This window comes from Anguilla rostrata, chromosome 10 (genome assembly GCF_018555375.3).
Source record: "Anguilla rostrata isolate EN2019 chromosome 10, ASM1855537v3, whole genome shotgun sequence".
Lineage (NCBI taxonomy): Eukaryota > Metazoa > Chordata > Actinopteri > Anguilliformes > Anguillidae > Anguilla > Anguilla rostrata.
This window is the reverse complement of record NC_057942.1, coordinates 32,481,539-32,505,882: the sequence shown is the minus strand read 5'-3', so window position 1 is coordinate 32,505,882 and position 24,344 is coordinate 32,481,539. Positions and strand designations below refer to the sequence as shown.

General features: G+C 48.8%; 1 protein-coding gene across 3 annotated transcripts in view; it reads right to left on the bottom strand.

Moving 5' to 3' along the window:
• Positions 1–1,470: 1,470 nt before the first annotated feature.
• LOC135233230 (rho-related BTB domain-containing protein 2-like) overlaps positions 1,471–24,344 on the bottom strand; it is a 46,914-nt gene continuing 24,040 nt past the window's right edge. For all 3 annotated transcript variants that reach the window (XM_064296558.1, XM_064296559.1, XM_064296557.1), the window contains exons 2-11: positions 23,969–24,170; positions 23,616–23,719; positions 18,965–19,150; positions 17,737–18,565; positions 17,188–17,407; positions 15,255–15,373; positions 10,077–10,227; positions 8,770–8,858; positions 8,491–8,596; positions 1,471–7,826 (exon numbers count right to left, since the gene is read on the bottom strand). In XM_064296558.1, the coding sequence (XP_064152628.1) occupies positions 7,645–7,826; positions 8,491–8,596; positions 8,770–8,858; positions 10,077–10,227; positions 15,255–15,373; positions 17,188–17,407; positions 17,737–18,565; positions 18,965–19,150; positions 23,616–23,719; positions 23,969–24,160 (2,178 nt within the window). In that variant the 5' untranslated portion in view covers positions 24,161–24,170 and the 3' untranslated portion in view covers positions 1,471–7,644. The remainder of the gene's footprint in view (positions 7,827–8,490; positions 8,597–8,769; positions 8,859–10,076; positions 10,228–15,254; positions 15,374–17,187; positions 17,408–17,736; positions 18,566–18,964; positions 19,151–23,615; positions 23,720–23,968; positions 24,171–24,344) is intronic.

The following is a 24,344-nucleotide window of genomic DNA, read 5'->3' as shown; positions in this document are numbered from 1 at the left end:
TGTAGAAGAAACAGTATTACAATGGTTCTCAACCTGTGTACGCTGGGTTTTTTAAAATTTTTTTACAGTCAATCTTGTCCTCCATTAAGATTGTTTAGCACACGTTATTTAGTAATGTTTTCTCTAAAACGTGTTCTCATGCAGGTTTGGTTTGTTACCATTTGCTTTTTCTCTGAATTCTTCATTATCTACCCAATGGTTAGTTTTAGGGGCTACGTGACCACACGTTCAGCACTTAGGGGCCTGTTGATTTGCCTCCGTCTTTAATTATGTCATTTAAAAATGTGTTTACCTCTTTTTAAGTAATCATTTGCAATAAAGCACAGTATTAATATGGACATTTTATTTTTTTATGACATACAAAGCTATTTCTGACATAATGTGATTTAACAGGTAAGACAATCTCCCTAAATCTGAAAAGCATACTTAAGAAAAATTCTGAGATTGCGACTTGTCGGAATCAAAACCAGCGTACACAGAGTGGCTCCAGGGCCGAGTTAGGGAACCACTGCAGTGCCAAGTTTTCCCATTTTCAGAGTCTTCAACGGAATTGCGGTTATGGACTGCACACAATACGGCAATCAATTAAGATACACATACAACACCTTCATCAATAAAGATGTGCACATAAAACATTCAGTGGAGCTTTCAGTTTAAATGTAAGTCAGGGCTACCCAACCCCGTTCCTGGAAATCTACCGGCATGCAGGGTTTCACTCCTAACAAAGCACAGCTCATTAAACAGCTAGGGTTTGAGCTGCTAATTCGTCACATCAGGTGTGTCAAATTAGGGTTGAAATGAAAACCTACAGGAACAGGGTTGGGCAGTCATGGGCTAAAGGTTATTTTTTTTTTAGTGCAAGTGCTTTAAAGCGAGGAATCATCTGAGAAGTTTTTGTTGCTGGCCAGTTCAGGCATAATGAGGCAGTGTGTACTTAAAAGACAAAACTGGTGGGTCCTCCTGAGCTTTGAGAGGTTTAGCAAAACACTGGTTGAACTCCATCTCCCATCAGCCCGCTTTTCAATGAATACTCTGGGGCGCTTCGAACCTTGATTGCATTTGTTAAATTACATGTTGCACTGTTTTACTGTTTTATCAACAAGCAATGTTATTGGTATGCTATTCATTCAGCATTGTGTAATATCCCCCCCCCCCATTTAAGTTTTCCCATTGCTTTCATTTAGACATTTAATTGAATATGGATATATATATATATATATATATATATATATATATATATATATATATATATCATTGCACAACCTTTCAGAGATATGTCCTGTGTATCACTTAATTTATGCAGGTGGAAATACAACACACATGACTGATCTGTAGCACTTTCAGGTTGGCTATTTATGCAGGTAGATCATGGGTGGGTGCAATCGTCTGTTCTCGTGTGGTTCACTGCCTCATTATACCAGAATGGCACCACATCCAACTTAAAAAAATAAAAAAAACTACCACACAAAGTTAGGTTAAAGACTTAGGTAGAGTTTTATTAAAAGCCAAGTCAAACATTAAAATACTGAAATGGCAAAAATGTTTTTTTTTTTCCTACATTTTTTGTTCCATTTTATACAAATCACAGTGGTTAAAAAATATTACAAAGTTTTTTTTTGTTTGTTTTTTGTTTTTTTGCAACAGCAGCAAAAACATTCTGATTATCTTTTAGTTTGTTTAAAAGCCCTTAGTAGCATTATTTATTTATTTTTGACCGGTTTCAGTTTTGTAGATGCTAACTGCTTGTCAGTGTTGGGGGTCAGTTCAATTTCAATTTCAATTAATGAGCTGAAAAATACTCCAAGGACATTACTGGTTTCCAGTAATAGAATTCCAGTTCATTACCTAAATTGACTGAACTGAAGTGGAACTGACTCCAACACTGCTGCTTGTTATGGTAAAAAAAAAAAAAAAAAAGTGAAATCTCAAACAACCAATGAGAGCAAAGGAAATAAAAACAACAACCAATGAGAGCAAAGGAAATAAACATAACAACCAACGAGAGCAAAGGAAATGAAAGTGCTTAGGGGTGTAAAAGACACGCACAGAGAACGGAAGGAAGCAGAGAGAAACTCAGCCAGTCAGGAAGCCCTTTTCTGCAGGTCGGGGGTCCCCACTGTCCTGAGGCGCTTCAAGCCAGTGGTCTCCCGCGCGCGGACGAAGCACTTTGAGTCACCGGTCTGCGCTTCCCTCTCAACGGAAACAATCGCTAAAACGGAGAGAGTTAAGGCCATTCGCACTCCGAGCTGGTCACTGACGCTGGTTACATTAATGCATCCGACACTGGTTTCAACGGCGAAATCGATGCCGGGTTCCGATTGGGCCTGGTTCAAGTTTCAGAGAACCAATCGCTAGGACCAAATGCTTGGAAACGGAGTCCGGCTTAAGTGGTTTGTAACCGATCAGGCAGCCAGTAAAACTCAGCAAATTATAATAAAATAATAATAATAATCATACAAATAATAAATATATACAGACATAGGTACAGGTAGGTACTCTGCATAGGCGAAAGTACTGAGAAGTGCAAGCAATAGAGACTGGAACGTGCAGTCAATCAGAGCTCCTCTGTATTATAATCTACTGGTTAAGTACTGTGGTTTTTTATCCAGTTTTAGTGTGCGGAGCATTCAGCATGTTTACACTGTGAGGGGCAGTGGGTGAGGATTGACTCCGGCCACAGAGAACACTTTCTTTAGAGAAAAAAAAATAATAAAAAATTTCAATCTCACAAGTCACCCTACTAACACCAGTCAGCCCAAACCACAATGCTCACTCATGTTAAAACATAATGACATTAATATACACCATGGTTTAAAAAAAAAAAAAAAAAACCACAAAAAAAACCCACGTTATAATAATACTCTTTGCACAAACATTTTCATGTTCCAACAAAAACAGAAATTTTTTTGGGGGGGGGATTAGATGGTTAATTTTTTTTTGAAAGCGCAATCCTAACATAAAGTTAACACAAATCTTGGTAATAGAATGTGTACTTTTCCCAAGAACCAATACCTACATTTCACAACACCTTTAAATCAGAGAGCCCACAGAACTCTATTGTGGATGTTTTGCTGTGTCCTGTTTTCCACCCCAGTTGTCATAACACTGTAGATTCAAAAGGGGAGGGGGCAGAGGTGGGGTGCGTGAACAGTACAAACACCTCTGATTGGACAGAACCAACACCATCACCAGGAAGTGAGGTTACCACAATACAGCAAAATATCAGGGGGTGGGGCTAAAGGGGGGTGGGTGGGGTTTAGTAGCACCAAAGGAGCACACAATTAAATACAAACTGGACAGAAGTCTTTTCTACTTGGGTCCACAGGCACTAAGAGACAAGTGTGTTACACAACGGCCAGCTGCCAGGCTGTGTGTATGTGTGTGTGTGTAGGTTTGATCAGGTTTATTTGCATGTGCTTTAATGTGTTTGTGAACAACTTGTGACATGGTGTATATATGCATATAGCCTGTTGTTTATTTGTAAGTGCTTGTGTGCATTTACGTTTGTGTGTGTGTATGTGTGTGTGTGTGTGTGTGTATTAGCTGTAGGCCTGCCCTATTCTACACCAGACCCTGATAGTGGTTGTTGTGTTGTTGTGTAGTCCAACAGGAGGCTACAGAGACAGGCAACAGTGTACGCGAGAAGGCACAAGGAAACGCCACAGTCAAGCCACAGGAGGCGCTCTCTTCCCCTGCCTTGCATCACAAGGAGGCGGAGCCTGCCATAACCATGGTAACACCAGGGTCAAGAAACAACAACACACGATGCCACAGATGAAATCCCATTCAATGAACCTTCTCAAACAAAGTCCTCTTTCACATAAAAGCTTTCATCCGGACCCAGTACAGCGAATGATTTACTGTGTTTGTACGGCACACTCAATCTGTCCATCATCTTTTTTATATTTAGCAAAATAAAGAAAAAAGAATAATTTAAAAATACAGGCTTTACTAAAGTGCTTCTCAGATCACCAGGAGGTCGACAAAAAGGGTTTGGGGCCTGATCCCAGGAAGACTGAGGAAAAAGAGCAAAAGAAGGAGGGATAGAGAGAAAAGAGCAGAGGGACAGAAATACTGTCAATCAGAGTAAACAGGGCGGTGGGACCTCTCCCCTACTCTCTCTCACACACACACACACGCATGCACGCACATACACACCTCACACGCAGACACACACACGCGTGTGCGCACACACACGCATGCATGCACACACACACACACACACACACACACACTTTGAAGTGGAAGCAGTGCCACAAAGGTACGCATTACAGTTCCAACCCTGCAACTGCTACCCTTCCTCCACCACCATTACCACTAAAGTGACCGTTGTAATGCTGCACACATCAAACACTTCCCCTATCTACCAGTTATTCACACGCCCATTTACGCAAGATCCAAAATGTAACGCAAGCACGCTAACACGTCCACGCAAGCAAACTGTGCCCGAGAAAGTGCGGAAAAACAGCTACACAAAGGCTATTTTTAATACTTTGTCGCTTAAAATGGAAAAAGTATAATTACGAGTGGCGTGACTGAGTTCTGTGTTCTGTTAATAAGCTCGTTCAGTAGACCGTGAGGTGAGAAATGCAAATGAGCAGCATTTTCCGTGCAGTCAGATGTGAACGACATCGCCAGCCAAGTGTGAGACTTCAGCAGCACCAGGGCAACCAAGCTGAGAGATACAAGTGCAGTAATACACAAACATGCACAAATGGCAAGAGCACACACATACACACACACACACACACACGCACACACACAAACACGCACGTACATCCAACAATCCACACATCCACACAAACATCCCTATAACATGCTCACTCACACACTCATACTATCTCTTTCAAACACACACACGCACACGACCCTAAAAAAGAGCAGTACACTGCACTACAGCGGAAGTGGGGTACGATGTGCTTTAACAGTCCCTACCGCACCTGTCTGGAGCTCACATGACTACAGGCACCTCACACTGCTCCACACGCACCTCACACTGCTCCACACGCAGCTCCACACGGCTTCACACGCACACCACCTGGAGGGCCCCACCGGGATCCCATTACAGACTCTTTCCGTCGCCCGAGCACGCCGCCAGCACGCTAACGCTCCTCCGTTTGAGAGGAGCAGCGGAAAGAAAGGAGCGCACCGCGCGCCTCCCCTGTCTCCCTCTCGGGCGCCTGGCGGGAGCCGGAGGGGAGGAATCCGCCAGACAGGAATGGAAAAGGTGCCATAAACACGTGCACCCCAACAATGTCTCCATTTTTTAAATCTAATGTTCCGGTAAAGACCCGGACCCCGTGAGAACAGCGAAAGACACCGAAGGAAAATACTGATTTTAATGTCGCTTCGTCAGCCCTAGAAATTCCCACCTCCGCTGATGTAGCATCCTGAATACAAGCGTTTGCCCATACGCATCTGCGTGTCTGTGTGCACATATAGACGGCAATGATTTCGGTCTTTGAAAAGACGAATTCTCGCCAGAGGATTGAATACTGAATCCTTACATGTCAAGGCTATATGTTTCCAACATCTAGAAGTGCAGAGATCCGTTCTTTTTTTAAATTCACTTGGTCTAATACTGCCTTTGGATCCACGTGTAACTCAATATTACACAAAGAAAAAAAAAAATTCACCTCTCTCTTCTAAATTCAGCACAACGAATGACAACGCCGTGGAACAGAATGACAATCATAATCAGTAGCAACAAGGGTCTACGTTCCCCAATCAAACAGCCACGACAGTTTCGCCGAAGTCCACCTTTCGCCTTTGCTGTGATTGCCTATGATTAACAAGGCAATCCCACAAGAGCGCTTTCCACCCAGACACATTTGGTAGAAATTACATTGCTGTTTTTTTGTTTGTTTTTTGGTAGCTCGCGGGGGTGACCTTCGATGGCGTTTCAGGGGCGGACGGGGGGGGGGGGGGTGTGGGGTGGGGACGCACGCGGGTCTGGAACAGAACACGACGGGAAGGGACGCAGACACGCTGTGTGTCAGGACCCCGCTCATTCACGCGAAAGCCGCTGTGCCTTTAGAACTGGAATTTTACAAAAGAAATCCTGAGCACCTTTAGTCACAGACAGAGGGAGCGAGGGCGAGATCTCGCAGCGCTGGGCCGGACGGCCGTCCCACCTCACCCTCTCTCTCTCCCTCCGGTCTCGCCCAAACACCCTTTCCCTCGCTCCCTCTGTTCTGTAAGAGGGGAGGGGAGCGGGACGTGGATTCACATTGTGCTTAGCTAGAGACACTTCACAGTTTTGTTTTGGTATTGGGAGCTCAAAAAAGACAAGTATCAGGAATGACAGAAACTCTGGGGCTAAACAATTAAAAAAAACAAGAGGAAATGAAGAAGAGTACAAAAGCTTTTAAAAAAGTGAAAGACAGAAAAGCTGAACAGTTCCTGGATGGTATTTTTTGCACCTCCCAGAGGCAGTATAAATATATATAATTTTTTAATGAGTGGGTGTGGTAATACAGGATGTGGTGCTGCCCTCTTGTGGATTGGGGGTGTAAAGGCAGGCAGGCTGAGAGGGAAGGGTTCGCAAGAGGAGAAAACCAGAGACAGAGAGAACAGAGGCGGAGAAGCTACACCTCCAACACTATAACCCCGCTCCCACCCCACCGTCCTCCACCCACAGCTCCACTCTACAGAACCCCGAGCGTGGGGGACACTCAAAGCTCTCACACCAGCTCAACGAGGCCTGTTTGCTCAGGCAGTTTGAGCTAGCGAGCTGTGCTGCTAAGCCGATTTAGCCTCTTCGCTGGTATCGCTGTGTGGTCTCCTACGTACAGCCCAGTTATGGAACCCCTCCCCCAGTCCACTGGCCACGCCCCTTGTGCTGGCAGCGACCACCACCCCTTTATTTTAACAGTCTTAACCGTAGGAACTTCAGTCCACAGTCGGGACCCCAACAAGGCCTCACATGGGAAGGGCGGGGGGGCGAAGGGGGGGCGAAGGACTCACTGCCAAAACAAACATAATAAATGACTTCATAAAAGGCAGGAGGAGAACGGAAAAAGGTCGTTACCAGCGGTGGGGAGAGGAGGGGAGGGGAGGGTGGATTGGAGACAGAGACACCAAAATCTCGTCTCTGTTTTTTTCTTTTTTTGTTTTTTTTTTTAAATCCCTGACACCATGTATTCATATTATTGTTATTCTTTTAAAAAAAAATTTAAGGTCATTTGCTTAATTAGTCGTCCTTACCGGTTAAGAGCTCGCGGCAAAAATAAAAGCACGACGGCATCGTTAGCCCCGATTTCGGCCGCCAGCTTGGCCAAACAGTCCCTCAATAACGAGAGGAGAAGCGGTCCAGTCCTACGGTGTGCAGCCAGCTGGGGAGCGGTGGAATCTTCCCTCCTCCTTAACTCCGCCCCGCATTAACGTGATCGTGCAGCGCCCCCCGCTGGTGAGCAGAAGCAAGCTCAAACGGACGGCTGCTGCCATCCGGACGCGGGTGGTGACTCATCATGGGGAATCAGACTGTGACTGTGGGGAATCAGAGGTCAGAGGTCATGGGGGGGTGGGGCCAGACGCATCACGCCTTGCTGCCAGCACTGAGGTCAGGTGAGGAGACGGCTCACGGCGGGGCGGGGGCGGGGCTTGTTGGAGGGCTGGGGGCTGGGAGGGGGCGGGGGCGGAGCCTCAGGAGATGTGGGGGGCGGTGGAGGAGGTGTGTCTCCAGAAGCACCAGCCCCTCTTGGTGTTCTGCTTGCGCAGGATCTCCTCCTCCCGCTCGCGCTCCTTCCGCGAGCGCAGGTAGCGGTCCTCCTCCTTCAGGAACCAGACCGGCGGCCAGCGCTGCTTCTCAAAGTGCTTCTGGTTCTCTGTGAGGGGGGGGCACACAAGCAGGGGAGAGCCAAAACTGAGTCTTCACTTTTTCCTTAAATGTTACTCTTATTTTTATACTACAGTGTCAGGTACGTAATTTACTGCTAACCTGATTAAATCGATATGGTAACTAAACAAAAGCATGGAAAGACATGGTTAATTTTTTGACTGATAATTTTTCTTCACAAGCACAGTTTCATGGGATCAGCGGTCACCAAAACAAACACCGCAAACAGAGTTTGTGAAGGACAAGTGCAAAGCTTTCACTTGTCAGTTAAATTTAAGGATGAATGTGGATGGAATACAGGTCATAGGTCAGGGAAGGGAGATATTTATACAGAGAGAGAAGTGGCGAGGAAGAAGATTGAAGGTCGTGCATGGGGAAGGAAGAGCAGGAGAGAAGAGCTGCGAAGGTGAAAGAGGAAAAGAGTAGAGCAGTGTTGAAGGTACGTGAAGAAATACAAACAAAACCATCAACAAGATTTAAAACGATTTGGTCTTCATAACATTGAAATGAATCGTACGCATCATGAAACGCAGAGAGAAGAGGAAATATAGGCAAATCTAGGCCAAAACAAGGGGAAAGTGGGTCAGGGGACAGTGGGCGGAGCCAGAGAAGTGGGTGGAGCTGAGCGGAGCGGGGCGGGGAGGAGGGGTTACCTGGGGACATGGCCTTCATGTCTTTGGGGAACTTGCGGCACACGCTGTTGTAGTTGGTGCAGATGTGGTGCAGGCACCAGGCGGAGAGCTGCCGGGCGTTGTGGAACTGCGGAGGGACGGAACGGAACGAGGGGCTCGTTTCAGTAATTCACGCAGAAACGCCGCGCGCAGGCCACGCCGCCAGAAACGCCCCCTAACGTCAAGAGGGGCTCGGCCTGTGTCCCGCGCGCGTAGCTCATTCTGAGCGGGCTGCGGCCGAATGTCTATCCGCGGTCTCACCTGCGCCAGCTCGAGGTACGCCAGCACCTGCCCGTCGACGTCGCCGCCCTTGACGGCGGACTGGAGCAGCTCGTCCACGGCGTGCTGCTCTGTGAGGGACAGAACCACGGACAGACAGACAGACGGACAGCGGTCACCAGCGGTCAAACCTTCACTGGGCACATGAGCAAGCATTCATCTTAACAAACTCAACCCAGGAGAGCCCAAAATGGATTTATCAGCTGTGCACGTGAACAAGCATCAGTCTGAACCAAAAAACAATCCATGTGCGGTCAAACTCTGATTTACCAGCTATGCGCGTGAACAAGTGTGAGTCTTCCCGTAAAACAATCCGTGTGTGGCCAATGACTGATTTATCAGCTGTGCTCATAAGCAAGCATCAGCCTTAGCAAAATCAACCCAGGTGTGGCTCAACTCTGATTTACCAGCTATGCACATGAGCAAGCATCAACCTTCCCAAAAAACAATCCATGTGTGGCCAAACACTGATTTACTCAAGAACCTAAGCAGTTTGTCCCACGTGTGGTAACAGTGTTAGAGTGATATTTTTATAGGCCAATCCGGAAGTTTCTTCCACCATGGGTTCCTCCACAGTGCTATTCCCTCCGTCGTGTCTGTTCCAGTCCGCGTGTCCCCCACCCACCCCCACCCGTTCGCCCTAAAGATCGCATCGAAGTCACCGCAGTTAAAAAAATGATTTTTCCCAAGGATTAGATTTTCAGAAAAGAAGGTCTGCGGTTAACATAAGCTCGAGGGAGCTTCACACATTGTGCTACGACAAATTACACCCTTCGATATCTCAACCATGAATTTCAAAGCTGTTATGTGGTTTTGCAATATTGAAACAATGGTTGTCGCCTGCAGGTGGGCTAGTACGAAACTTGAATGGCGGCTGGCAAAATGAGACAGCTGCTGTAGTTTCAATATAGCAACTTTAGCAACATTTCTAAAGCAGGAAACAGCTTTGAAAAATTCACGGTTGGGATATTAAAGAGTGTGATTTATGTCACAGAACAAAACGTGATACTCTGGTAAGCATATGTTAGCCACAGATCTTATTTTCTGCAGAAATCAAAATCCCTACGGAAAAGAGCATTAGAAATTTGCAGAGGGAACTCGTGGCTCAAAAATGCTAACTCACTTCTGGGTTTTAGCACTACAAACTGTAGCACTTTATTAGTGGATTATGTTTAAACGTTCCCATTATATTTAAACAAATGATTCATCATTAAGTCTTCGCATGCGGGCAGTGTGAACCTCTCTGCTCATCGCTGCCCCCTGGAGGTGGGTGCCACCCCTGCGCTCACCTGTGAGGGCGACGAGACGGGGCAGGCAGAGCCGATTGGCCAGGATGATGAGCTCCATGGGCTGCAGGTCAGGGCTGGGGGTGAGCAGGCCGCAGTACAGGTACTCCAACACCGCTCGCATACAAGCACTACTGGTGCTGGGGATGGACACCTGCAGAGAGAGGGAGAGGGAGGGCGAGAGAGAAAGGGAGGGAGAGGGAGAGAGAATGAGAAGAGAGAGGGTGGAGAGAGGGAGAGAAAGAGAAAGAGGGGGAGGAAGAAAGAAGGGTACAGAGAGACAGAGAGAGTAAGAGGGTACAGAGATAGAGGAGAGGGTAAAAGAAAGCATGGACATAAATGATTATTGAGTTTATTTCAGAATAAAATAAAATCAACATGTATTGATATAGCTTATTTCACAAACAATTGTCACAACACGCTTCACACACAACCCTGGCCTAAACCCCCACAGGAGCAAGCCCAAGTCAACAGTGGCAAGGAAAAACTCCCTGGTAACAGATAGGAATAAACCTTGGAAGGAACCAGACTCAAGGGGAACCCTTTAAAAAGGCATGAAGGGGGACCGCAAAGCGACAGTTGAAATGACAGCAAAGATACTAAGAGAGAAGGTGTGCCACTTACTCCGCGTGGAAGACCTGGTTCTGCGGTCACCCCAAATAAGTCTAAATCAGAAACCAGTATTTTCCCAAATTCACCGCACAGATTAATGAATTCCTATACCTATGGGAACCAAATAAATAAAAAATTCTTCTGGGGAAGAGGATATCACAATAGAGGTGGCGGCTCAGTACGTCTCTGCCTGCCACAAATTAAGAGAGGGTGTGGACTAAATACTGGTACATGATATCATCTGTGTTGATTGTTAATACTGACATGTTTCTTAAATTGATACATTATGAACAAAATGTATTTTGACCTGTGTGTGTGCGTGCACGCATATGTGTATGGGGGGGGGGTTGTTACGTTTTTCTTATTCCACTTTTTTCTTGGTTTGTTTGTCATTTACGTATCTCATTGCATTGACAACACAAGTTTACTTGTCATGAAAATAAATCGCATATAAATTAGAATTTGAGAGAGAGAGATAGACTCAGAGAGAGGAGAAGGGGAGAGAGAGGGAGGGAGAGATGAGGAGGGAGAGAGAGAGAAAAGGAGACAGGGAGAAGGGTGAGAGGAAGAAGCAAAGGAGAGTGAATTTGATGTGGGAGAAGACAGGGAGAGAAGGATGGAGAGAAGGCGAATGCAAAAAATACACCACCCAGCAACATTACAGCTCATAAACCAGTGTGAGACAGACAGGAAGAGAGAGCCAAAGATAGTGATGGAGGGCACAGGGCTAACTGATATGAACATCTTTATGCTGTTACTATCTATGAAGCGTAATAAACATGATGTTATCCTATGGTGTATGAGATAAACTCCAGTTGTTTTTGCAGGTGTTGGGGAGACTGTTGTTTGTCATATTCAAGACTTTAAGGGAACGACCAACTCGAAAATTATTTCTAAACTGCACGCTTCTGCACCATGTGTTTAATATTTAAATGTTATTTCAACCTGTCACCATCCAAATACAACCAGTCATAGTGTGAGTCAGACTGCCATCAGCACTTAAAACACAGAGAGGTAGAGAGAGAGGGGGAGAGGGAGAGAGAGAGAGAGGCTTCTAAATGATGCAACAGGAGCTTGAGTGTTGTCACAGAGTGTGACGGGACAGGGGTGGGGTGGGGGGGGGGGTTTGGGGGGCATCAGTGGACAGAGACCAGGGCCTTGTTTTACGTACGTTGCTTAAACAAACCAGGGTAATTTGACGTGCATCTTACTCCGTTTCATGAACATGAATTACAATTGGATTAGTTAATGTAGAATTTAATCATCTTGGCAAAACTGGGTGCACCAGCACTGCCGTAAAGGGGAGATGAATCGATCACCGAGAACAGGATCACACTCCTCATGGCACACTATCCCCACCCCCCCTCCCCTCCCCTCCCTATGAACTGAACACACTTACTGCACACCCGTCTGTATCAATCGCACTACAACCAGCAAACGCTCAATACAAAAGGCACAGGTGGGTGGAGGGGGTCAGTTCCAATTCAATTCACAAAGTGAAATCCCCCCATAATGATCAAAGCATTTTTCAATGAACTAATTTCAGTCTGATTCATGTCCTGAACTAAATGAATTTAAATGCTCTAACAAGTCAGCATATTGAAAGAAAGGCAAATAAAAGCACCAAAGACTCATTTTTATGTTTTATGTCGTAAAGAAAAAATAATCGAAACCCAAACAAAGTCAACGAGCGAACAGTGTGGGGAGACACGCAGTTCAACACATCCCACAATCCCCCTGTTCCCTCGCAGAGAGGGCGACCGGTTACCTGTGTCACAAGCGCTCTCTATTCTTCTATTCACCATCTCGCCTTCCTCTGGCTCTCACCTCCCCCCACCCTCTCTCTGCTTCTCACCCAGCGCTCTCTTCTCTTCTCTTTCGCACTCGCTCTCTCTCTCTCTCTCGCCGGGCCGGGTCTATTTTTGGCCGTCTCGCGCGTCTCTGTTTCCTCTCTGGCTTTCGCACGCCGGTCCCTCTCGTGCCTGATCCGGCCGCGGTGGGACGGGGCCCGGGTCACGTGACACGCCGCCGCCGACCCAACACTTCCACAGCTCCCGGAACCGCGTAACCTGAACCGCCGCACCTCGTTTCGGGGGGGGGGGGGGGGCTCTCGTTCGACGCTTCACCTTCGACCCAGTTTTGACGGACGTCTGCCGGTTGGTCGGGTGCAGCGTTCAGACCTTGTATGTTTAGAAAACTGCACACGGTTAGAGTATACAGGCTCTAATAGAGCGCGTGGGATGTGAACTACAGGCCGCAAAGAAAAGGGTACTGCCAGATGAGGCTCTCGACTTCCTCAGACTGAATAAAGGTTTCTGAGGTCACAGTTTTCTTTCCGGCTTCTGGTTCATACCCCGGCAGTCTACCCAGTCAGAATGAAAGAACGGCTTCTGGTTCTTTCCGGAAGGCTCCGTGTGTACTCTGCGCACTGGGAGGAGAGTCCATCGGTGACTTCGGAAGAAAGGAGCTTCTCTTTGGTTTTCTATCAGCTGACTAAACCAAGCCCAGCAAATGAGGGATGGGTGTCCATAGTAAACACCATAACGTATCAAGCACTACACTGGCACTTAGTGAAATTAACTCCTCCACTGGCAAACAACTTTCATCCCTTCCTCTTTGTCCTGCAGACAGGGTTTGACACCCAAATCCACCCGTACACTTTCAAACACAAACAGCGCATTCGTCCTGTTCACAGGCAAGCTAAGCAAACAAGGACGCGGGAGGTCCCTCTGGTGGCGGCGAGGGTAACGACATTTAAAAAGGAGCGCTCGGAATGCAAATGAGAACGTGAAAAATATACGCTGACTTCCTGTTTTCTATTAGCGGAGCGGAAAGTGAAAGCGTCACGAGAAAAACAGAAACGCAAGTGAAAAAAGAGAACAACTCAACACAGCAGTTGAGAACAAGGTTATGAAAGCTTTAATGACACTGAACACCATCGAGACTAACATGGCTGTCAGTACTATGCAGACACATTATCCTTAACAAATTCAGAGAACAGAGTTCATCAGTTTCTTGTTACAATAGAAAATTATAATACAGGGTTTTGATTGGCTGATATATCAAATTATATAAACTGAGCCTCTTACTAATATCTAATACAGACTACTTTTATTTAACCTAGCTCTGTTTTTTGTACATATACAGTAGACTGTTGTCTCTCTAATATGTACGTAATGTCTTTTTTCATTACTGTATTTGTTTACTTCTGGTCCCATTTAAAATGCAAACACTCCTAACCACTGAACACCCACCAGGACATAAACAGGGCCCGGGCAGATTTTCTTTAATAAACTGGAACGTTGAGACAGGGTGACGTAAAAAGTCTTCTGAGCCGCGAATGTTTGCCAGACGTGGTGGCGGACGGCCAGCAGCCTCCGTTTGGATTTCACATCGCCGTGACGAACTCGGCGGGCGCTAACGGGTCGTCTGGCGGACACCCGCGAAAGCCGCTGAGTGACGGCCCCGCGCCGCCCGGGCTCGTCGAAGCCGACGGTCACCTTGACGACCGTCGCCCGGTCCGGCAACGGAAGGCTGGGCGTCGTAACAGTGACCGTGAGCGGAAGCGTCACCGGCGCGGTTAGCGTGCGCCGCCGTCCCGCCTGTTTCTCAACCCCTGCCCTCGCTAACATGGAACCTGCGGCTGCTTGGGCCTGTGACCCAACACTCACAGTTCTGCTTCTCTCTCACAGCCTGCTTCCTCTCATCCACAGAGGGACCCTCAGGGGGGGCAGGGGGGACGGGTGTGTGGTATGTCTACCCCCCTCTTCAACTTAATCCATCTGGAATTCGGAAGGCGAGGCGACAGCCCTCTCCAAGCACAGTCAGCGTGTGAGGGAATGCTGGCATGAATCTGGAGAGGTTAGGCCCCCTGTCCGCAGCCCAAGGTGTCGGGTGCCCTGTATAATCTGAGCAGCCCCGTTCCAGCGCCCCGCCCGTAACAATGCCTCCGCTTCCCCCCCTCTCCCCCAAAAGCCCTCATATGGCTGCACGACCGCACCGTCGGGTTCTCTAATAAACACCCCCCCGGCAGAGTAAACATCATCTCTCACGCGTGCTGCTTGTTTAATTGACAACGTCGGGCGTTTAAACAAAGTCACGGAGCGATGGCTTCGGGTCAAAGGGGCGGAGCCTTCGCGGAAGCAGCACACGGCGAGGCGACGGCGTGGCGGACGAGGCGCGAGGTCGTTCGGCCGTGGCGCGGGGCGGAAGCCCACTTCCTGTCCCCGTGAAGACGGCAAGGGCGGAGGCCCCGTGTCCCACCCGCAGCTGTTTCTCTGCTACCGCGCGTTTGCGTAGCGCGCTAACGAGCCGCACGGCAGGCTAACCAAGGTATTTACTTTACTGTAAGAAGGCTGTAAGAAGTGCCGTGACAAAGCAAAGCCCCAAGAGTGGTCCACCTTGAAAGTGGCAGTAAAGGCACGGCACTGAATGTGTATTTTAGAGATTCTGATATTACATCCCGGGAGAAATAATGATCCATGCTGAATGCAAGTAAAGTACATCATGTGCATCGGTCAGTTGGGGGAGAGGAGGACCTGGGTCCTGGGAGGGCGGCTTGCCCCTTACCTCCTCGACGTAGCTCTCCATGAAGGACCCGCGGAACATGGCGGCCATCCAATCGCAGCTGGAGATCAGCAGGGGCTTGTGGGCGGGGAGGTAGCCGTCGTCCAATCGGAACACCACATCTAAAACAACCGGGAGGGGGAGGGGGGAAAAAGCACACAGCTCGGCGTGTGTCACAGAGTCGCGGCTACAGAGGAGAAGACAAAGACAAGCAGACAGACAGATAAATAAATCGACAGATAGACAGAGCTATTAAATAGACAAGAGTGAGGGAGAGGGAGGCATACTGGATTACTGAGAAACGAACGGCTGCTCTGAGACTTCACACAGATATCACGAGAAGATAAATCTGCTCTGGAAAAGATTCAGTAGTGTTGCTATTGAGTTCAGTGGTGCCAGAACACAAGCTTCCCTTCCTTACTACTCGACTTGTTAAAACTCGCTTTCAGCAATGAAACCCGCTTCTATTTTCACTCACTGCCATACTTTATACAAGGTTTATCTAGCGAAAAAAACCACAGGCCTAGTTTCAGAGATTTGAGCGCTGATAATACACCAGGTAGGGCTCTCACAGAATCAATCCCACAATGCCTCTCAGCCCTGATCCTGCAACATGAATTAGCCTATAACTAAAAAAAATCAGCCAAGTCACTGCAATTTCAGAGCTGAGAAATCACAGCTTGAGCTCCTAGCTTGGTCGCAGCTGATTGGCTCTCAGGAACTCAGGAAACCGGGTGTTCGGTGTCCTGCGACAGCTCGCGTGTCCGATAGCTCTGCGGCATTTCCTGGAAAGGCGTTCGCTGGGTAACAGCAGACGCGACCTGGCGAGGGGTGAGCTCGGTGTCCTTTACAGCGACGCTCCATCTCCCCGGCACCACTGAAACCACCGACATCTTTCACTTCACAAACCTGCACGCTGCGGTTTTACACCAGCCTACACCTGGCCGTGCTTTCTCACGTTTGCAGAGCGTGCTATTCAAACAGTTACCAGCCCAGGCGGCTCACCGCAGAAGAACCCGACTTTAAAGAGTTTCGAGAAGATTCTGTCGTTTCAGACAACCGTACGCATGTAATTTGCAAATATATAAATTTCCCTCAAATATAATGCGTCGGAACTGACCGATCTGCGAGTTCTGGACAGGAGAAACATGAACGCAACCTGGAGGCAAAGCTGCAGGGGCTGCAGAATCTCAGAGCCACCGCAGTAATTCAGTATACACTCCTGCTCCCTCACTGAACAGAGAGACGAAGAGCGGGCAGCGCATGGCGAGGGGCACGACAGAACAGCAGACACAGACGTGCACTTTACAGACAAACACCGGCCACGAAACACGGAAGCAGAGTTTTAAATAAACAAGGTGCAAGCTTTATAAGTACCACACAGGATGCACGGCAGACAAGACAAAAAACAAAAAAAAAAACTATGCAGGAATGACAAGACGTGCACAGACAACGGCGAAGGCGTAAACGAAAGGTTTCCCGACAGGAAAACCAGCGAGGTTGGAAAACAGAGGAATGAGCGGGTGGTCACATGACCTATCGTACACGCACCCACACACACTCTCTCTCTCTCTCTCACATACACACACACCCACACATTCTCTCTCTCTCACACACACACACAGTCTCTCTCTCTCTCCCTCACACACACACAGGCACGCATGCACACGCACGTGCACGTGCACACACACACACACTCTCTCTCGCTCTCTCTTTCACACCCACACACACTTTCTCTCTCACACACACACACACACACAGCCTCTCTCTCTCTCTCTCTCCCTCACACACAGGCACGCATGCACATGCACACACACACTCTCTCTCTCTCTCACACACACATACACACAAACACACGCACGCACGCACGCACACACATGGCTGGAGCAGGGGGGGATGACGGGCAGCCAATCAGAGGCAGCGCGGCGTGCCGTACCAGCGAAGGTGCCCTTGTTGAGGCACTCCTTGATGCGGTTGGCCCGTCGCACGTGGAAGGCCTTGGTGATCTCCTGGTTCATGAAGCTCTCGCGGTTCAGCACGTTGGCCACCATCATGCGCAGGTCGAAGACCTCCAGGAGCTCCGCGATGGTGGCCACCTGCATCAGGTCGCTCCGGCCCTCGTCCAGGCTGCCCGTGTACAGGTACTGCAGCACCGCCTAGTGGCGCGGAGGACACAGGGCAGGCGTATTGCATTCAGATTGAAAATAAACAGTTACTCTCGGCACACTCTTTGGGACAGTTCTCTGTAAACCGCATTATACAAATAAAATTTATTCAGTATGATTTGACTCATGGTAATTATGAAAAGACAAATTGCAAATAATACATCAAAGCACGCTGACAAAAAATGGCAGGTTCAAAAAACAAAACAAAAAAAAAAAGGGACATGACAGATATATAATAATGAAACGAGGCTGGCAGATGTCATTTTTCATGCCAGTAGGATTGGAATTAGTTAGGGTTAGGAATTATTAACCACACCTACCTGGAAGGGTTCTTTTTGGATCAGGCAGTCCATGGACACCACAGTCATAAGGCGTGGCCGGCCGGTCATGGGGTCCTCCACGTGCTCAATGCGCACGCTTAGGAAGCCCCGGCCCCAGCCCGCGAGGGCCCGTCCGGCCCCCAGGGGCCCCGAACAGCAGTGGCTGCTGGCGGGGAGGGCGTTGTCGCTCCGGGAAGTCCTGAGAGAGCCCTGCTGGGGCAGGAGGGGCTGCCTGTGGCCCCGCGGCCGGCCCTCCCCGTCCTTGTCGATGTCCAGGCTCTTGGTTCGCCCCGCCTGCTCCTTGGCCTCCCTCCGGCTCTGCTCCTCCCTCTCGCTCCCCTCCCCTCCGTCGTCCTCGTCGTCATCCCCCCTGTCCCCCCCGCCGCCGCCCCAGCCCCCGGCCCTCCCCAGGTCCATGGCGAAGAGGTCGTAGAACTTGGAGCAGGACGTGGCCAGGTAGACCTTGTGGGCGAAGACGCGGGTGGCGCCGCCCTGCAGGACGAAGAGGACGTCGGCGCACAGGGGCAGGCAGAAGAGCGAGTCGGGCCCCTCGCCGTCGATGGCGGGCGGGTCCGGGATGCCCACCACGGGCCGGGGCGGGCGCGGGGGCAGGAAGGGCGCCTGCAGCAGGGGGCGCTGCACCTTCTTCAGGTGGGACTTCCAGAACTGCAGGTGGCGTCGCGAGATGAGGGCGGCGCGGATGGCGTTGTCGAAGACGTCCTTGACGCCGAACTGCGCCACGATGCTGGTCTCGTAGTACGGCACGCCCAGCTCCTTGGCCACCTCGTGACCCCGCTCTGGGGGCAGGATGTCTGTGGGTTTGATGGGCCTGTGCATAGCAGAGGGGGGGAGAGAGGGGGTCAGCAGTGTGTCCGAGTGGAGTTTTGGACAAATAGGTGTAAGAGTGTATGAGGGTATCTGTGAGCTCCTGCAAGTGGGTTATCAGTGTAACAGGTACAAGGGTATCTCTGTCTGTGAGCTCTTGCAGGTCAGTTATGAGTATAACTGGGACGAGGGTATCTACAGGTGGGTTGAGTGTATCAAGTACGAGGGCATCTGTGTTTGGGAGCTCCTCTATGTGGGTTGTCAGTGTAACAGGTACGAGGGTATCTGCGGGTGGATTATGAGTGTAACAGGTATGAGGGTATCTGCAGGTGGGTTATGAGTGTAGCAGGTACGAGGGTATCTGCGCGGGGGGGGGGGGGGGGGGGGGGGGGGGCGCTCGTACTTTGCCAGGGGGCGGCGGGCGCGGTTGACGGCCTCCAGGTCGGCGTAGCGCAGGTCCAGCTGGCAGCCCACCAGGATTATGGGGGTGCGGGGGCAGAAGTGCTTGATCTCGGGGAACCACATGGTGAGCACGTGGCGCAGCGAGTTGGGGTTGGCCAGAGAGAAGCACAGCACGACCACGTCAGACCTGCGGAGAGAGACAGGGAGGACTCAGGCTAAATACACAGGGCCCTCCATGGCCTTCGGCACAAAGACAGATGCTATTTTTACTGATTTGGCTCTGTACACCACCATTTTAGATTTGTAGTCAAACAATGCTCGTGTGGTTTTTGCTAAACAGCGTTTTTTAAATTGTGGTTTCACCATGTTGAAATTACAGCCCTTTTTATACAAGGCTGCCCTATTACATACTCTGCTGACAGCTATATTTGGAGGATCCTGGAAAAGAATACAGCTCAAATCAAGCTTTGGAAACAAAAAAGACTAAAAATATAAAAGAATGAAAAAAAAAAATCTGAAGGCTAAAATATTAATTCAAAACATTGAACACACTTTCAAATCATATTAAGAAAGTTTAGCACAAAAAAAAAAAAAAACTACCACTGGCCAGGTGAGGTATCCTGAACACCGCAGTGGGCGGAGCCACCGCACGCGCCGTCAATCACCGACCCTAATGGACCCGTCCAAATCTGCACCCCGCAGCGGGACGAAACGACTGGACCAAAGCGGCGAGTCGCCGATGGCCCCGCCCATCGGGGGGTGGAAAAAGCGAAGCGGAGCCAAGTCTATTTCTGTCAGGAAACCGAGTAAGACGCGCGCGAGCTCGGCCCGAGTCGCCCGTACGCATCGTGAGACGGGCCGGACGGCGACATCAGACACCGCGTCGCGCGGGCCGGGGCTCGGCCTACGGACAGCGGGCTTACTGAGGCCTTCGGTTACGTAAGGCGATATAGGCAGCTGACTGCGCCCGGGCCACGAGGGAGGTCTATAAATAGTGTTACAGTACATAGCATGAGCAAAAGGCTCTCGCATACGCCGCATACCGCCGTAGCGACACACGCGCGCGCACGGAGATGGACACGCACGGACGCGCGTGCGCGGACACGCATGCACAGACATGCACAGACACGCATGCACAGGCTGCTGAGACCCCACCATACGTGGTCAGGAGGGGATTACATTACAGCCTTATTCATTTAAAAACCGCCACGTAGGTGACCAGGAAAACACATTAGCACTCTGCCACGAGCTCATTACTGCGGCTAAGGCTACTTTTTAATACACATTACTGTGTGTGTGTGTGTGTGTGTGTGTGTGTGTGAGCACACGCACAACTGCTAGGGAGCAATGTCCGTGTCCAAGTCCATTGGTGTGTGTGTTTCTAAATAAATAAATAAATAGCAAACATCTTAACTTTGTGTGCAAGCCCAAACCACAGAGGTCAAGGCCCAGCGCGTTATGTAACATCTCGGCCAGTGTTTTGTTCATACGCCGCGTGCCGCATGTCTGGGATCAAACTCCTGACTAATTGACTTTACAGTACACAATCTAGGGAGGATCTTAAAGGAACAGGCCCGGCCTCTCCTGTGTTACTGCAGGTCAAGTTAACGGGAGAAGCTCCGACTTGTTTTTCAAAACTTTCACAATACCCTCCTCCCCCTTAGGGGTATTAGGGTGCAGGATGGTAGATCTCCAGGAACAGCTTATTTGCTTTATTATTATGATGTTAACCACATTCATTTTGTACTTCAACTTACTTTAATTATTATATATTATTTTTATTTGTCCATTGACTTCATTTGTTCTACAGTATGCACTTATTGTATGTCGCTTCGGATAAAAGCGTCCACCAAATAAATGCAATGTAATGTAACGTAATGCTTTATGATGGTCATGATTTTGACACTTTCATTCCAGACATTCTTTATTGGATATGTGACAGCCATATAACTTCCATTAGCCTGATACGAGCTCACTGGGTGAGGGCTATCAGTGTCGGTGGACAGGCAGATTGCGTAAGGCTAATCTAGAAGGTGCGAGCAAAACACCGCTGCAGTTCAGCCTCGGCTCCATTTAACCCTTCCGTACACAAGTTCTAAAATACCTCCAACAGCCGCACGGCCCAGATTCTTCTGCATGTGCACCAACTGTTCTAGAACTTTCAACAACTTTGCTGTGATTGTTCTGTTAACCAACATTTCCCCTGACAAATATTACCACCCTTATTCATGCTGTAATTTTATGACACAGCATGAACCTGTAATAAAATAAAAAAACTAAATATTTCCTTTCTTCTCACTCGCCTGCCTCTCATGTCAATTTCCTTTGAAAAGTCATTAGAATTTACTTATTTTAAAGCTGTTCAGTAAAAATATTCTCAGAAACACTCATCAGCGCACCCCCAGGCAATTTAAAGTTCCTACGCGCCTAGTTCAGGTGGTGGATGACTTTCCTCCTACCTCATAAAAATTTGAGTTAAGGTTAAGTCTCTCAGCAATGTGTCACGTATTGTGTGATGTCAGAAGTCTTGTCCAGTTTCACCCTTTGTGCACTCACCAAGCCCCTGTCAACTCGTGGACTCACCTTTCCCTGGAAATACACCATTAAAGTCCATAGACTGTGAGGGCTTTGTTTTGGACTGGGCCACTAAGATTACTCACTTGCTTGGTCCCATCTTCCCATAAGACCTGATCGGGAATTGAAAGGGGAGTTGTGTGGGGAGCAAGAGAAACCTGTTGTTAAGTGCAGCAATCTTAAGTAACCTTTGGTTTTATGCGGAAAAACAAGTTGGCAGAACAAAAATATATAACTTTCGGAATGTTTTCTACTTTTGCAGAGTATTTAATTGATTATTTTGATCAGTGGCAGGTTTGCTCGTGATAGCAATTACTATTTACAGCCTCACATATCAAATTGTTACTAAATATTCTGCTTTCTGCCAGCCTGTAGTTAGCTCATTTTGGCAGCTGGGTTAGCAGTCTAATGTTAGCTAACTGTATAGCCTAGCTAGTATATTTTTTCCGATGCTAAACTGCTGCTACTTCTGATCAAGTGTGAATGTCTGCATAAACAAATAAATGTCCCCATTCAGGACATAAAAACCGACATTGTAATGAGTTATTTGGTGCAATGTTTATGTGGAAAATAAGTGTGTTTATTCCTAGAAAGAAAGAGTTTCATCCAAATGTTCATTGTTGCCTCATTCATAAATAAACGTTCTAATCTTGTGCTCTAATCACACCGGTGTGCCTGTATGCTTCAGGGACCGCTCTAGCGTTATAACACCCGTGTGACCGTATGCTCTTAATGGTTAATTAATGACCATGCATTACGTGCCAACATGGCGGTTGTAAATGGATCTCACAGGCTAGGGGATTGCTGGTTCAAGTCCAGACACTGGCTGAAGTCGCTCCAGGGAGGTCCTGCAAAAGGAGGAAACTGCCCCGCGCTTGACACTGATGTCAGCTGGCACCCAACAATAACTCTGGGAAACCTGAAACAATTCCTTGTGTCACCCGGAGGACTCGATACTGACGTCTCTATGGCAACAAAAACGGTGATTATGGCGACGCTGAGGGTAATCTGAGGGAACCGTAGACAGGCGCCCGAAAATTTCATTTCATTGCAGGCGCCCGAATGTGGTGCTGGGTGTTATCAGTCGGCTGTAGGAAGGATGGCCATCCACCTGACCCCTGACCCCTGACTGGGTCACATGGTGATGGTGAGCAACTGTTACACAAATGCAGGACACCGCATGACTGAGCACTCCATCATCACATAGAGACTATTAAGCCTGTTGAAACAGGGACTTACTGAGGGTGAGGGTGAGAGTGTGTGTGTGTGTGTGTGTGTGTGTGTTGGGAGATTATGGAGTTCAGCTTACTGAGGATCAGGGCAGCGAAAGACTCATTAACATCAGATGCAGGGGGGTGTAATGGACATTGTGACGAATTGTGACTATGTACGCAGAGGTGTGTGAATGTGTGTGTGTGTGTGTGTGTGTGTGAATTCACAGTAAAAGTGAGACAGTGCTGGTGGGTCACACTGAGGCTTAGATCAACACTATCAGTCTGCTTACAGGGGAAGGTCTCTGCCGTTTCACCATTTCCGTTAGATGAAAATGGTGTCAATCCTCTTTGCACTCACACCCTGCCCCCCGCCACCCCCCCCCCCACCCCAACCCCAGGCCTCTGTTACTAACTGGGAGCCAGAACTCACAGCCAAGTGCAGAATCAGCACTGAGTGAGAGTTTGGACTGTCTGTCCTGCAGTGCCACTCCTGCAGTTACATCAGGGGGTTATGAGCCAAAGGAAAGATTACGTCACTAATAAAGCTCTGGCTCAACATGCCAACTTCTCAGAGTGCTGAGGCCCCCTAACAGATTGAGTTCAACATTAGCAATGCAGTTATGTGAGTGCGAGTGCGAGTGTGTGTGTGTGTGTGTGTGTGTGTGTGTGTGTGTGTGTAGGTGTGCGTGTGTGTGTGTCTGTGTATTTGTGTGTGTGTGTGTGATTGTGCGTGTGTGTTTATGTGTGTGTGTGTGTGTGCGTATGTGTGTGTGTGTTGTGTATTTGTGTGTGTGTGTGTGTGTGTGTGTGTGTGTGTGATTGTGCGTATGTGTGTGTGTGTGCGCGCGTGTGTGTTGTACTGACCTGCCGTATGCAAAGCGTCGGTCTTTGTGATGGTCGCCAAACGTGTCCCAAAGCCGCAGGGAGACACTCACCTCGTCCACCACATCCCGCGACCTTTCCAGGACCTGCAGGCACACGACAGGCAGGGCACACGGTCACATCACCCGGCAACAAGACAAGGAACAAAACATGCATCATGCAGTATGTGTACAGTGAAAGGCGTGTGGGATTGTAATGCCCACGGGTTTGTATGTGGGGTGTGTAATGTGTGTGAATAGTGTGTAAGTTGGGCGTGTATGTTGGGTGCACAATGTGTGAGGGTAGTGTCTAAATTGGGTGTGTGTGTTGGGTGTGTGTGTGTTGGGTGGCTCTACCTCCTGGCACACGCGGTACTGGTCGATGGCCCAGACGGTTGGCACGTGGGTGGCGAGCAGCTGGTACTGTGTGAGGGTGGCATTGCAGGCGCGGGCACAGATGAGGCGGGTCTTGCCCACCGCGTTGTCCCCGACAACCACGCACTTTATGGTCTCAACGTTCGGTCGCTCATAGTCTGTGTCTATATCCATGGAGAGAGCCCTGAGTGGGAGCGAGAGCAAAGGTCAGGACTACACACAGACACACACACACAAAGGTGCATAGTGAGGACAGTGTGTCAGAGAGGCGGGGGGTGGAGCCTCTCTGTAAATGGGATGTCTGGGCCCAGTGCCCCCTGTCCTAGTGCCTCTGCGGCTCAAAAAGCCTGAAGCCAAT